Genomic DNA, 14,933 nt, shown 5'->3' with positions numbered 1-14,933 from the left:
GCTGGATGGAAAAAACATTATAATAGAGAGAAATCAGATCAATATCATATTGTAGAGTTTAGAGAAAAAGACAAAAGAAACAGCACTCTGATTAGATGATCACAGATATCTAAAATACATTATTCCCTCAGCTTAGTTGTAATAAACAGTCTGCTGAACCGTTTTACATGAAATAACAATAGAATAGAAACTAATACTCAGTTTGGAGTCATTGTGCAGGTGCACATGTCATGATGCTTCTCAGCTCTCAGTCATGTTCTTTATTCTGACAGAGACAGAATCATTCCAGCAGATGTTTTAGCTCAGTCATCAATAATGAAATGAACTAGAGCTGAAAACTATCCGACTAACACTGAACCAAACTTAATATGAACAAACACGACACACACGTCCGCTGCTCTGCTCTTTACCAGCTCGTCCAGACACGACAGTTCACTGTAATAACGGGATCGTTTAGTGACCGTGACTTACCGACATTAACCCGCTGTCTCTGTTAACACTAAGGTCGGTGACGTCACCTTCGCTTTGCAGAACTCATTTTAAAACACGTTATAACATGTTTTCTCTTGGTCTATGGTTTTAATACAAGCGGTTCCACCTCACAGTTAGCTTACACACAGGAACTTCAGCTAATGTTACAAGCTTTCTCCTCATATACGTGATATTTATTAAACGTGGACATGTTTGCAATTAGCTACTAACTCACGGGTTTAGTGGTAAGTAGGACCCAAATGCAGCCAACACAGGGGGATGGGGTGCAGAATGTTTAATTAACAAAAAGAACTTCAAAAAACAGGCACAGGGAACCACAGGGGATGACAATAGGCAACCAGAACAAAACAAGGACAAACCCAGAGATGAACAGGAGACATGAACCAATGAAGACAAACCCAGAAATCAACAGACGAACTGACACAGACAAAGGGGAGCACGAAGACTATATAGACACAGGAGGCAAGGTGATTGCACACAGGTGAAACACATTAGGGCGGGGCAGACTATCACTACACAGAAACAAGACAGGAAGCGAAACTCTGAGACACACAAGGAAACCTTGTTACAAAATAAAACAGGAAGTGACAAAGTCCAAAATAAAACTAACAAAAAGTGTCTGCCATGGCAAACCATGACACTAACATTATCTTAACATTAAGATATAAAGTTCATCCTCCTCTGTTTGTTCTCTGTGATGTTTCAGACGCCAGCAGAGCGGCTGATCAGGGTCGATTAAAATGATTCCGGCTCTTTACTTGCTCCTAATTGAACCTGACGTGTCTTTAATTAATTAACAGAGGAGGTTAATGAATTCAGGTTTGACTGGCGGCTCCAGATGTCCAAACCTGGTGTGTCCTCTGTTTTTAATCTGCTGACTTGTCCTCCAGTCATCCGGAACGTCTCCTCCGTCCTCTTCATCAGGACAGAACAAAGTGAATGTGAAACAGACTCTGGAACCAGAGCTGGAGAAGAACGAGAGAGGGATGAGAAGAAAAACGAATAAACTGAAGCTGAAAACTGAATGATGGCTCAGGACAGACAGGAAACAGCTGGACCAGGAAGTTACTGTGTGGATACACTGAGACGATGTCAAGGCAACAAAGTACAAACGTGACATGAACAAAATGTTACTAAACCTTTAATTTTATTAACTGACAACAAGAGAAAAACTGATGTATCTTTTCTTATTTTGTTGCCTGATTTAGAATTATTATTATTATTATTATTATTATGGTTTATCTTTATACAAATCATCCCACATGTTTATATGTGATAATAAAAATATTCATAGTAAGAAGAAAATAAATCAGACATGGAGAGATGCTACTGATGAATGAATGAATGAATGAATGAATGAATGAATGAAAGTTACAACCTTGTACAGTTCAAAGATTTAATGATCAGAGTCTTTGATGAACTTATCCAGTCTGGGGTCAGTGAGGTATCCAAAAATCTAAACCTGCAGGAACCACGGTGAAAACATGGGAACTGGATTGGACTGGATCACACCGTTTCCTGGACTCTGGCTCCATCTGGTGGACAAACTGCAGACTGTCTCAGTTCCTCAGCTGGTCCCAGACCCTGAACCACAACAGTCTGAACCTCAGAGCCACATCAGGACAAAGAAACCAGGACCGGATCCCAGTCTGATAAAAGAAAAACAGGATCTGAACCGACAACCTCTGTGACTCAAACCTGATGAAGAACCAGGAGCTACTCTTAGACCTTCTCAGTCTGTTGACTGTGTGTGTCTTGATCAGTCTTAAAGGTCCAGAAGGGGAGACACAGAGACATGGGGTCAAACTCAGACTTGTCAGACAAAATAATCCTGATTCTGATCCTGGTATTCAATCAGGTGTTGCAGCAGCAAAGGCACAGGGGTAACAAGTTCAGTCCAGTCCCGTTCAGTCCAGTCCAGTCCAGTCCAGTCCAGTATATTTCAGTTCAGTTCAGTTCAGTCCAGTCCAGTCCAGTCCAGTTCAGTTCAGTCCAGTCCAGTTCAGTCCAGTCCAGTCCAGTCCAATCCAGTCCAGTTTAGTTCAGTTCAGTTCAGTCTAGTTCAGTTCAGTTCAGTTCAGTCCAGTTCAGTTCAGTTCAGTTCAGTTCAGTTCAGTTCATTTCAGTTCAGTTCAGTTCTGTCCGGTTCAGTCCAGTCTTGTCCAGTTCAGTTCAGTCCAGTCCAGTCCAGTTGACATGATTGAGACAGTAACACAGAGAAGGCGAGAACATGTGACGTGACAGAACATCAGAAAACAACATGACCATGGTTCTGTTCTTAGAACATTTTGTTTCTGGAACCTGAAGAACAAACTACATTTCCCATGAGTCCTCAGTCTCCTTCTCTACCTCTTTCCCTGTGGAGGGAGGAGAGTGGGAGGAGGGAAAGAGGAGGAGGAGGGGGAGGAGAGGGGGGAGTTTGGGAAAGAATGTGTGGAATTCATTTCCTGTTCAGCAGCTCAGAGTCAGAGTGAAGGAGGAGACGACGAGGCATGGCCGAGTCTCACCACAGTCTGATCTGACATGAAGGAGAGGGAGCGCTGACTCCTCTCTTCTCCTGCTGGATTACTGTCTGAGCAGGGGGAGCAGGAAGAGGGCCGGGGGTTCACCATGGCTGAGCCCCTGCTGAAGAGGACCTTCTCTAGGCTGAGAGGCAAAGACAGATCCCGCAGGAAGACTGACCCAAAACTGAGTGGTGAGGAAACTTTTGTGTTAGTGAACGCAGCTGTAGATATGTGATGATGTTCAGTCTGAAATCTGGACCAGGATCAGGGAGGTCTGCAGGTCTGTTACCTGGTCTGAACTCTGGTCTCCTGGACCGGACATGTTGACTTCATTAATACTGAACCAGAACCTTTAGTGTGTAAACCCACAACAGGTCTGAGTTCAGGACGTGACTTCAGACCTGATCTCAGACCTGAACTCGGACCTGACCTCAGTCCTGGTCACATGTCCACTGGTTGGCAAATATTGACAATCTGAACCACATTTCATCTGGACCCAGACTGGGACTAGTTCAGGTCTCGGTGTTCTGGACAGCAGAAACCTTCTCTCTGACCTGAGGACTGGTGCATTTTCCATCAGTCTGTTTATTTTTAGACCTGGATCTGTTCTGGATCAGGACTCAGGGTCATAGCCACATGAAGCTGCAGTGTTGTTGATGAAACAGAGACTAAGAAGTAAAGAGCAGAAACACGAGTCATAATGTCACTGTGATGTCACTGGGATGTCACGGAGCGAGGCTAACAGTTTCCCTCTGCTCCCAGTTTTTGTGCTAAGCTGGGCTAAGTCTGTTCTGACATCATCAGGTCTTTCTTGGTCGATGTAATTGTCTGTCCTTGTGAGTCCACATCAGACAGGAGGTCTCACTCTGTCTGTTTTCTCTGAGAGGAGTGCTCTATCTGGGACGTGGTCTGGGACTTGGTCTGGGTGAGAACCAGTTAGTTTGGGTTGTGCTGGATCACAGGCAGCAGCTTCCACAGCTCAGGTGTGTGCTCACCTGTGAAGGACCGAGCTACAACTACACCATAATGTGGGTCAGCATATGTGTGAGATCAAATCCCTGAAGATCTGAGGCCAGGTTCACAGGCGTCAGACTTCTGTTGGTTGAGGTTCTGTCATAAAACCTGAACTGTTTGAGACACGCCGTCTGTGATGTGAACTGGACTCAATCGTCCTCTTTCCTCCTCTTTTCTCACTGAAACGGATTCTACTCATCTACACATGTGGATTAATGTTCAGCTTCCTGCAGACAAACTGGGTCATCTGACCACTTCCTGTCATTAGACTGTGTATATGTGTGTGTGTGTATGTGTGTGTGTGTGTGTGGTCATTTCCTGTTTATCTCTTCTGTGATCTTACAGTCAGATTTTAGATATAAAACGTTACTGCTCACAGTAGAGGACGTAACCGTACCTAACTAACTAGCTAACTAACTAACTTTGAACCAGAAAATGTATTGATTTATGGAGGCCTGCTTTTTGCCCCAGAAAGGAAGGTGTGTGTCTGTCCTTTTGTTGTTGTGGTTGTTGTGTTGACTTGGTAAAAACCTTCTGTTTGTCACAGTTGTTGACTGTTGTCTGTTTGTGACAGAAGAAGAGTCAATTTATATTCACTGATGTTTCCTTAAAATCATTCATTATATATTACATATAATATATATATTATATATAAAAATAAAGTATATATACTGTATATTATATTATCTATCATTGTTAATCAGACTCCAGGTCGTCAGTGAGTCCACAGTTTAACAGAAACACACAGAGCCTTGTCTGTAGCTCATAGTGTGTGTGTGTGTGTGTGTGTGTGTGTGTGTGTGTGTGTGTGTGTGGTGCTGACTGCAGTCTTTGTGTGTCTGTGTATTTTTAAGACTCTAATGAATAGTGAATAGACAGCAGTGTGTTTAGTCTCACATACAGAGACTTCATTGACATCTGCACATAGCTGTTTATTCACCCCCCCATCACCCCCCTCCACTCACCACGCTCTCCCACTCCTCCTCTTTTCTCACTGATCAGCATTTCTCAGGCAGCTTCAAATTAAGAACAGATGGACTATTATTAGCACACACACACACACACACACACACAGACACACACACATACACACACACACACACACACACACACACATACACACACAGTCCTCTATAAGGTTCTCTTTGGCTCCGCCCAGATGACAGGAAGTGGAGGCCGACATCTGGAGCGTATCACTTCCTGTCTGGTTCTGTTTTAGTTCAGAGGGTCAGATGAGACTGTTCATGTGACACAGACACCACAGTGGATCATCATGTTGGTCATGTGACTGATGGATGGAGAGGGTCCCAGAGTCCTGACCCTCGAAGAACTAGTTCTGTTCTAGGTCCCTGGGGATGTCAGAGTCAGTGAAATACTGTGGACCTGAACGTTGATTGATTTTAACAGCCAATCAGAGAGCAGGATTCTACACTATCAGGTTTCATGTAGAAAGTCATTCACACACACAGAAGGTTTATTCATGCAACTCAGTCAGATACTCTGCGTACTGTCTGTCACGAGGATCTCTCTCTCTCTCTCTCACACATACACACACACACACACACACACACACACACACACACACAGAACTGGAGGAGGAATCCAGATGTTGGTCATGTGATGTCTGTGGTTCTAACTGGAGCTTTAAATGTTCCACTGTTCTTGCCAGTGAAACAGCTGATCGATTATAGAGGATAAATACTGATCATATAACTCAACGTTGGTCATGTTGATCAAAGATGAAGAGTAACACACAACAGTTCAGACCCCATCATCATCATCATCATCATCACCATCACCATCACCAGGAGGCGTTGTTCATCCTCCACCGAAAGTAGTACCCAACAACTGCTCTGTCTCCTCCTCCTTTGAACAGCTGTTGTCAGAACCTGTTGATATTTGAGATGTTCTCAGGAGGAACCGCTCGTCTTGGAGCTGAGACTTAGAAAGACCCAACAGAACTAAAACACACTCAACCTTGAGAATGTTAATAACAGCTGTGTGTGTGTGTGTGTGTGTGTGTGTGTGTATGTGTGTGTGTGTGTGTGTGTGTGTGTGTGTGCGTGTGTTTCCTGCAGATGTTCCAGTCAAGTCCGACTCTGTTCTCCAGACTTCTTCATCACCATCATCACTCTCAATGACAACATTGAGAACTCCCGCCGACCCTGATCCCCCCACACCCCCACGTAACCACATCACTGTTGCTAAGAAACAGCAGTGGGCGAGACAGGGCTCTGCAGCTCTGCCCACATCCCTGTCCTTGAGCCAGGACTGCCCATCAGGGATATCCCAAGATGCACCTGGGCAGGCCTGGAGCCAGAGGCTAGCTCAGGACAAGGTACAGGTTGTCAGACCTCATGCTCCTGGACACGGTTTCGTAGTTTGACCCTCATGTTCTGTCCCTCCTCTGGTTGGTTGACCTTGTCTTCTTCTTCTTCTGCTCTGGGCAGATTGACCCCTCCTTTTAGAAATGTTACCCCTCCTTCTTCTGTTTCAGACCGAGCAGAGCAGTGACAGGACCAGAACCCCCTGTGGTCCTGTCAGTTCTACGTCAGTAATGCAGGAAGCCTCCCAGCCAGCAGGGGGCTCCACTGACCTCCCTGCTAAACTGTCCGGCCAGCGCACCTACCTGCAGAGCCTGGATCGCAGCAGCCGAGCCTGGGTGCTGTCTTCAGGAAAGTCCCAGGCCTCAGAGGAGGTCTGCGGTCCACAGGAGGACAGTGGCAGCAACATCTGGTACAACCCAATCCCTGAGGAGGAGGACGCAGGAGGTCCATGCAGGGAGGAGGAGGTCTGGAGGAGGAGGGACGAGAGGGAGGAGGTAGGAGCAACAAAGAGGGTGGGGCCAGGAGAGCTCGGAGGGGTGTGGGTTGGGTCAGCAGAGGTTCATAGCAGTGACTGTCAACTGGAGGGTGCCAATCCAAGTGTCAGCCACTATATTGATGACATCACTACAGAAAAGACAGGTTAGTCCTGAGTCCACCTGCCTCTTTCTACACATCCGTAAGTGTGTTTATCTAATTCTCATCTCTTCCCCTTCAGACCCCCCTCTCTTAGATTGTAGCCCCCCCTCCCAAAAGAAAGGGGGCGTGTCTGGCAGTGTGATTGACAGGCTGAGGTCTCCTGGTACAGTGAGGAAACTCTCCCTAAAGATGAAGAAACTTCCTGAGCTGCGACGTAAACTCAGCCTTCGCTCATCCTCCCGCGTTCATCGGCAGGGAAATGACAGCAGGGGCGGGGATGAGTTGACCAATAAGAATGTAACATCCTCATCGGTGTCCAACCAGAATGTGATCAGCAGGTATCACCTGGATAGCTCCGCCCCTCCTGCACGACCTCTGCGGCGATCATCCAGAGGACGCTCTGCCAGTAAAGGGGGTAAACAGTTCACATCTGTCCACATGTGTTCAGACACAAGCAGTGTTATCCACCGGTGTAAACCGTTCTGTCCTGTACCAGGATGTAACAGGTCTGTTTTCATTTCAGGTTACCTTAGTGATGGGGACTCCCCCGAGCTGCTGCCACGGCAACAAGGCCCTCAACCTATGGTTTCCCAGGAAATGGCATGCGACGTCAGTTCGTTCCGGTTGTATGTAGGCTCTGATCCACCTCGGTGCAGCCAGCGGGTGACGGGGTTACTGACCATCCACCTGCTGGGCCTCGAGGAGATGAAGACCAGCAGGTACAGTCCACGAATACCTGGAGCTAGTGGAAATTACAGGTAGACTGGCAGCTGAGAGGTGAAGCTGTGAGTTTGACCACAGCAGAATCTAGTGGACGTTAGAGGAACTGCAGCTCAACACCTCTGCACATTCTCTGTTCCTGTCTGTGTGTGTGTGTCCTCTCAGGTCCGAGGGCAGTAAGGAAATCTTCCTGGCCATCCAGATTGACGGGGTGACAAGAGCAAGGACCGCCCTTCTTAACCTGCGAGGTTCTGCCCTCTCATTAAACCACACCTTCCACCTGGAGCTGGAGAGAGCCCGGCAGCTCCGCATGGTGGTGCTCACACCAGGTCCTGCTAGTTTCTATAGAATGCAGTCATAACTACTACATACTAATACTAATACTACTAATGTTACTGCTACTACCAATAGTTCCTGATCTCCAGAGGACGAACCCTTTACATTGATGATCTTTCCTCTAGCTACTCTAGATACTCGACCTCTGGACCTGAGTAGATTTAGCTTCAGGTCACACTTCCTGTGTATGTTTGTATTTCATGTGTTTCTGTCTCTGCAGCCAATCCACAGGCAGTGGGTGGGACTAAACCAGGGACGGATCAGAGTCAGACTTCAGGAGCTCCAACCAGGAACAGAGTGTGCTGTCTGGGTGGAGTCTCCATCCCTCCACTCTTTAAAGGTACAGTACACTGAACACTGTGATGTCACTGCTCCACCTGTGAGTGATGGTGTTGATCTGTTGTCATGTGTGTGTCAGGGAGTCGCAGTCAGCAGCTCTGTGTGAAGCTGGAGCCCAGAGGACTTCTTTATGTCAAACTGTCTCTACAAGAAAAGTGGGACACACAGGTATCAGTCATGAACACTGTGATTACTATGAATGAAACTGATAGAAACTCCAGATCCACCAAACATGAGGTAATTAGGACCCTGATACGGTCTAAAACCAGAACCAGATCAGACCATTCCCATTTACACTGACCTTCATCTCCTCTCAGTGTCCTTCTGCATTACTTCTTAACAACTTACATATAAGATAATACCAAAGTGTTTATAATGATGCCCTGGGAGCCCGTTTTTTTGAAATTTTCCAAATCTGTTGTGAAAACATACCTTTGCAGATGTGGATGAATTGTTTTGGTTCTTGAAATTGGTTTACCAAAGTCTTAGGTTCATAAAAATAGACCAAAATGTAAGTAAAATAAGAGATAAATGTGAAGATAAAAGTGTTTTAAATTTTAGAGGCCTGCTTTGAGGCCTTTTAGCTCCGGCTATGAGTCATGTACCATCGAAGGAATATGAAACAGAAAGTGGAGAGTCTACAGATATTAGCAACATTCAAAACATATTTCTATCCTGTATTATTGCAAAGATATTAATAGAAACATCCATCAATGTCAAAGGGTTAAAGTGACTGTAACTCTCCACAGCCCAGCACTGACAGCTCAGCACCTGCTAATGTGTTTGGGGTGGAACTGCACAACCTGGTGGAGAAAGAAGGTTCTGCAGCTCCAGTCCCTCTGCTGATCCAGAAGACCGTGGCAGAGATAGAGCGACGAGGACTAAAGGTATAATATGTAATATATGTAGTAAATCACCAGGATGTTGTGACAGACCCACATCAGCTCTGACCCACAGAACAGAACAGAACCCAGACCTGTTGATATGCTACGATCATCTAATTCTGGAAACAAGCTTCTGTGAAGATGTAACTGAACATCTGGGGTAACTGTAGGTCACAGACGCTCTCAGTGGCTGATGCTCACACCTCCCAAACTTCAACAACGTGATGTCTACATGGCTTAAAGTTCTGGTGTGCGGCCGTTTTAGATGGAAAAATATAATTATATGTGTATGGAAAATATTCTTGCGTATTTTTTTCAGTAGCAAGAATATAGCTATATATATATATATATATATATATATATATATATATATGTATATATGTACAGCCATCAGGAACCCTATATTTTGTATGAATCCAGTGGTACTACTTTATTAATAAAAACCTTTCTTGACAATTTAGCTCAGTGAAGTGTCAGATCACTAATGCACATGGCTGCACTACTTTGAAAAAGCACTGCAATGAACAGGCTGTTGGTTTTGTTTTCATATTGTCATCAATATTTTGGACTAATTTATCAATCGTTTGAAAAACAGTAGGTCTATTATGCCACATATGCTGCTTAGAGAGCAACGGAGGAACGAGTGTTGAACAGTTTAAAGATTGGCGTATTAAACCAGGCTGTTCTTTGTGGCTTTGAAAGTTGTGCTTGGACTTGGATACAGTTACCAGACTCTGGTTTCCCTCTGAGGAGTGGGGGAGTAGATGATACGTTTTTCTTCCATTTGGACCTTTCAGGTTAACGTGAGGATTCACATTTAGAAGTCATTAGATTTGGTGTTCTTGTCTTTCTGAAACGGGTTGAGATATGAGCCACAGCCCTAATTCATCTATAGCTAACCCAAAACACATTTCAGGCACAGACATTTTCCTTGCTTTAAGCCCTGTGTCTACCTGCTCATGAAGCAAGCTGATTGGTTCATTTGACCCCTGGTTCAAAACATACTACTACTAAACATCATACAGAGGTTCTAGATAGAGGTTCTATACAGTGGTTCTAGGTTGGACTTCATCCCAGAGAAGTAAAACAAACAGGGTTGGGAAACTGTTGTTAATGTTGATTTAAAGTGGTGACCTGATCTGTCCGTCTGTCTGTCAGGTGGTGGGTCTGTACAGACTGTGTGGTTCTGCAGCAGTGAAGAAGGAGCTCAGGGACTGGTTTGAGAGGAACAGTTCAGCTGTGTGTCTCAGCGAGGACCTCTACCCCGACATTAATGTCATTACAGGTCAGTAACTGGGAGGTCAGTATGTCTGCGGCCTTTAGGTCACATCACAGTCATCAAGATCAAGGGTCAGCACAGTCTGACATGACCTCAGAGACCGAGATAGGATTAATTGTTGACTGACTCATGCTCACCAGGCTTCTTCTTCTTGTCCTCTTCCTTCTTCTTCTTCTTCAACACTGTCTCGGGTGTTTGGTGGTGAGAAATGAAGAGGTTTTCTATATATTTTTTCCAACTGTGTGTTTATTGTATGATCATTGTGATTATTGTGTGATATTTGTGGAGTGTTTGTGAACCGTTAGTGTAGTTTGTTTGGTGTGTTTTCCGTGTTTTCTCATGCCTCAGAGACAGAGGACGCCGTCCCTGTCTCTGAGGCATGGAGTGTGTATTGTTGCTCAGCCCAGCTACTCGGTGGAGCAGGTGCTGTTGGCGGTGGGAGAGCAGGTGGGCCTACTGGATGAGAAGGAACGCTAACGCTTCACTCTTTTGCCTGTAGACTTAACGATGTCTAAAGGCAAAAGAGTGAAGAAAATTAAAGTCTCCAAGTGACAGAGACATGATCAGGCAACACCGGGTGTTTCCTCTCTGCTGTGTACTGTCCTGTCTCTCTCCTCCTCCTATGCAGGTCTTGAGGGTTGCCTCTTTAAACATTACTGGGGGTAGAAGTGCACAGAAGAGAGCATTAGTGTCAGAGGTGGTCAGTCAAAAAAGACTGGATGTAGTTTTTTTTGCAGGAAACACACAGTGATAGAGTGAATGAGGCAGACTGGGGCTTTTGGTGTTGGGGGGGGGGGCAGCATGTGCTCAGCCATGGCTCCAATCTCAGTGCAGGAGTCACTGTGTTATTCTCTCCCACTGCCAATGTCAAGATATTAAGTAGTACAGAAGTTGTGAAGGACAGAGTCCTCACAGTGAGAGCAGGAATACACGGTTTTATTCTTACTTTCATTAACGCTCCAAACCACGGCCCTTAAAAGGTCAGTTAAGGCTGTGTGGTCAGGGAGAGTGTGTTGTTCTGGGGGGGGACTGGAACTGCTGCACAGACTCTCTAGATAGGACAGGTCAGGAGCTGCATCCTCAGTCAGCTGCACATCTGTCTCAGCTGGTAGCAGAGGCCGATTTAATGGATGTGTGGAGGATGAAGCAGCCTTCAGTCAGGCAGTACACCTGGGTGAAGGTGGCAGGTGGCAGGGTCAGTGCAGCCAGGTTAGACAGGTTTTATCAGCTGCTTTCACTGCTCGGGCTGCTGACTGTCACATCCTCCCTGTGGAGCTTGTTTTATCTTCCGCTGGAAGTTTTAAATCTTTTTGGCATTTTAATGTCAAGTTATTACTTGATGAAAAATTTTGTGAAAATTTTAAACATTTTGGGCTCATTGGAGGACTAGGAAAGAGTCCTTTCCTTCTCTGAGTCAGTGGTGGGAGGTAGAAAAGGGCCAAACCAGGGTTTTCTGCCAGCAGTACACATCATACTCCACTGCTTGGATCAGGAGATCTGTAGAGCGTTTGGAGGAAGAGATCACAGAGCTGGAGAGAGGGTCTGGTGAGCAGAGCACCCTGTTGCTCTCTAAAAAACAGCAGTTAAGCGCCTTCCTCCAGGAGAAAGCTAAAGGAGTGCTGGTCCGGGCTCGTTTCTCTCAGCTCAGCAACATGGATTTTCTGACTAAGTTCATCTTTAGCCTGGATAGGTCGTAGGCCCGGAAGAAGCAGATGGTGTGTCTCCGCCTGCCTGATGGGAGGCTGACTTCTGACGGGGCTGAGATTAGGAGGCATGCAGTGGCCTTCTACACTGACCTGTTCGGAGCTGAGGGTTGTGATGCGGATGCTGCTGCTGAGCTGTTGCAGGATCTTCCACAGCTGAGTCCGGAGGAGCGTGTCACCCTGAGCTCAGACATCTCCCTACATGAACTGACCACTGCCGTGTCCCAAATGGCCTCAGGAAAGGCTCCAGGCATGGATGGTTTACCTGCAGATTTTTTAAAACACTTCTGGAGTGAGCTGGGGCCTGACATGCTGCATGTTTTTAAGGAGTCTTTTACTAAAGGGACCCTTCCAGCTTCCTGCAGGCATGCAGTGATCTCCTTACTGCCTAAGAACGCATCCAAAGAACTGGAGACTGGTTGATCTTCTGTATATGAATCCTTTTTATCTAACAGACTGAAGGTTTTTATATATAACTTAGTTGTCCTGTACCAGTCAGGAGGGGGATCAGGCAGGGCTGACCCATCTCAGGCCAGCTCTACAGCATGGCCATTGAGCCTCTCCTCCACAGACTGAGGTCCAAGCTGAGGCGTCTCTCTCTGCCAGAGCTGGCTGACTGCCCCCTGTGGTCATATCGTCACCTTCCTAAAATAATGGCCTAAGTCATGTTTTGACAAAAATGTTTTTTTTTCCTAAATCACCCCCTCATGATGCTGGCCACCTCTGGTAAAATCGCCTGAATCCTCAGTTGAGGGGAACATGCAATTCTACCCCCGGTTGTATAATGGCCTATGTCAAAAGTGTGACTCTTTTGTTGAGTTTTTTGTGTTTCCTGAAAAACCTGAAAAAATGACTTAGGCCATTATTTTAAGAGGGTGTCGATATGGTCCTACGCTGATGATGTCAGTGTTTTCGTCCGGGACCGGAGGGACATCATGGATTTAGAGGCCGGCCTGGCTCTGTATGAGAGGGTATCCTCAGCAAGGATAAACTGGGGGAAGAGTGGAGATTGTCTGGCACGACAGTGGAGTTCAAAATGACCTCCTGGGTTTTATAGACATCAGATCCTACACGGAGCTATAGCTACAAACAGATACAGAGCTCACCTGGACCCCAGCACTGGGGAGGGCTGTCCTTTTTGTAGTCAGATAGAAACTGTGGAAAACTTGGTGATTTCCTGTCCTCGTTTGTCTGATTTATTTAGGCTGCTGCACGGGTGGGTGGAGGCTTTAGGAAAGGTTTTTTCATTTTCACTCTTTGTTTTTGGCCCAAAGTACACCGTTAAAAAAAGACAGGCACTGGTTCTTATCAATTTTTTGTTAGCAACTGCTAAGCTAGCAATCTGGAAAAGTCGAAAGAACCAGTTGTCAGGTGTGGGCTGGACGGAGCCGGTGCTGTGTCTGAAAGTTCTGGTCTCAGCTCGGCTCAGAATAGAGCACTCCTTTTATAGAATGACCTGGATGTTTTCAGGGATGTGTGGGGGATCAGGATGGTCCTGTGTTCAACTGGGGAAGATGGATCACTGCAGCTCAGCTTTGAGTTTTTTCACTTGTAGGTAGGAGTGTGTTGTTGTTGTTGTTGTTGTTGTTTTTTGCTCTTTTTTGGATTGTGGGGGTTTTTATTGTTGACTGGTAATTTATTAGAAGCTTTGAAGTGGATCGTTTAAGATTTTTGGCATAATGTGTCCTAAATAAAGTTGTGTGAAAGTCAAAGTCTTCTTCTTCTGTTTCTTCTTCTTTTTCTTATTCTTTACTGCCTTTGCTGGACGCTGTATTCAGTGGACGTCACCTCCACCTATAGATCAGTGGAGTAGAGTGAATCATGTCAGTGCTACTTGAGGTCAAAAACTCCTCAGGGTCCCTCTAAGGACTTGGACTTGACCGTGATGAGTTTAACTTTAATGGCTTAGACATGGTCTTGATGTTGAGACATTACCATGGTGGTGTGGATCTGAATACCTGACTTCAACAACCTAGACACAACTTTAGATTTGAGTTTCATGACTTGAACAGGACCTTGATGACTCAGAGTTGTGGACCTCAGCAATTCAGCACCAGGCCGAGGTGGGTGTGTCCCATGTGAACACCGTGCAGCTACACAAGGTTTCATTAAAGACGTGGTGACGCCACAACTTAGACTTCACCTTGATGACTGGCTGTACTCAGTATCACTTTTTCTCAGGTATACTGAAGGACTACCTGCGAGAGCTGCCATCTCCGCTTATCACCAGGACTCTGTACCAGGTGGTCAGGGAGGCTATGACCCTACGACCCCCATCTGGCCCACCTGCAACCCCTGACCCTCAGCTGGCCCAATGCACTGTGGAGCTGTTGTCCTGTCTCCCGCCTCCAGAGAGGGTAAGACACAGTCCAGCATCTGATCCTGGTTTTCATGTAGGCTGAATGTAAACTGTAATAAAAATATGTTGAGACCATGGGAAGGACAAGCAGGGAAACCATGGTTACATTACCCATCAGACATCAGGAAGCCTCAGCTGGGATCATTTTATGGTAGTGAGTGAACATGAGGCCAGACTCATCAGCCAATCGTGACTCTAAAGTGATAGTTGTGGTTATCTGATGTGGGGTTGTGTGAAATAGTCATGTACAGTCACTGTGTTACCTGCAGTAGAGCAGCAGGAGGACCGGTACACTAGCAGAGTGATGAGCTGCTGTGGGCGGGGCCAACAGAAAACACCT

At 45.9% G+C, this 14,933-nt stretch overlaps 1 protein-coding gene across 3 annotated transcripts; it reads left to right on the top strand.

Annotated features, from left to right (window-relative positions):
- Nucleotides 1–2,947: 2,947 nt before the first annotated feature.
- Nucleotides 2,948–14,651, top strand: syde1 (synapse defective Rho GTPase homolog 1). Of its 3 annotated transcripts, none has more exons than XM_023409261.2 (11): nucleotides 2,948–3,187; nucleotides 6,089–6,348; nucleotides 6,508–6,976; nucleotides 7,053–7,388; nucleotides 7,497–7,692; nucleotides 7,859–8,022; nucleotides 8,250–8,369; nucleotides 8,448–8,536; nucleotides 9,118–9,255; nucleotides 10,411–10,537; nucleotides 14,416–14,651. In XM_023409261.2, the coding sequence occupies exons 1-11, from the start codon at nucleotides 3,103–3,105 to the stop codon at nucleotides 14,634–14,636; spliced, it is 2,205 nt and encodes a 734-aa protein (XP_023265029.2). In that variant the 5' UTR covers nucleotides 2,948–3,102; the 3' UTR covers nucleotides 14,637–14,651. The 3 variants fall into 3 exon arrangements, with proteins under 3 accessions (XP_023265029.2, XP_087030948.1, XP_087030949.1); XM_087174822.1 differs by having other exon boundaries at nucleotides 7,497–7,731; XM_087174823.1 differs by lacking the exon at nucleotides 2,948–3,187 and having other exon boundaries at nucleotides 6,280–6,420; nucleotides 7,497–7,731.
- The last annotated feature ends 282 nt before the right edge of the window (nucleotides 14,652–14,933 follow it).

The sequence above is a fragment of the Seriola lalandi genome, unplaced genomic scaffold (genome assembly GCF_002814215.2).
Source record: "Seriola lalandi dorsalis isolate HSWRI2012SDOR001 ecotype SW California unplaced genomic scaffold, Sedor1 jcf7180002054386, whole genome shotgun sequence".
Lineage (NCBI taxonomy): Eukaryota > Metazoa > Chordata > Actinopteri > Carangiformes > Carangidae > Seriola > Seriola lalandi.
The sequence above is the reverse complement of the archived record's forward strand: the minus strand, read 5'-3'. Positions and strand labels throughout refer to the sequence as shown.

Excerpts from the sequence above, each read along its gene's own strand:
- syde1 (XM_087174822.1), top strand. The coding sequence starts at position 3,103 with ATGGCTGAGCCCCTGCTGAAGAGGACCTTCTCTAGGCTGAGAGGCAAA. Across the intron at positions 3,188-6,088 it reads GACTGACCCAAAACTGAGTG|ATGTTCCAGTCAAGTCCGAC; the intron begins GTGAGGAAACTT and ends TGTTTCCTGCAG. Across the intron at positions 6,977-7,052 it reads CATCACTACAGAAAAGACAG|ACCCCCCTCTCTTAGATTGT; the intron begins GTTAGTCCTGAG and ends CTTCCCCTTCAG.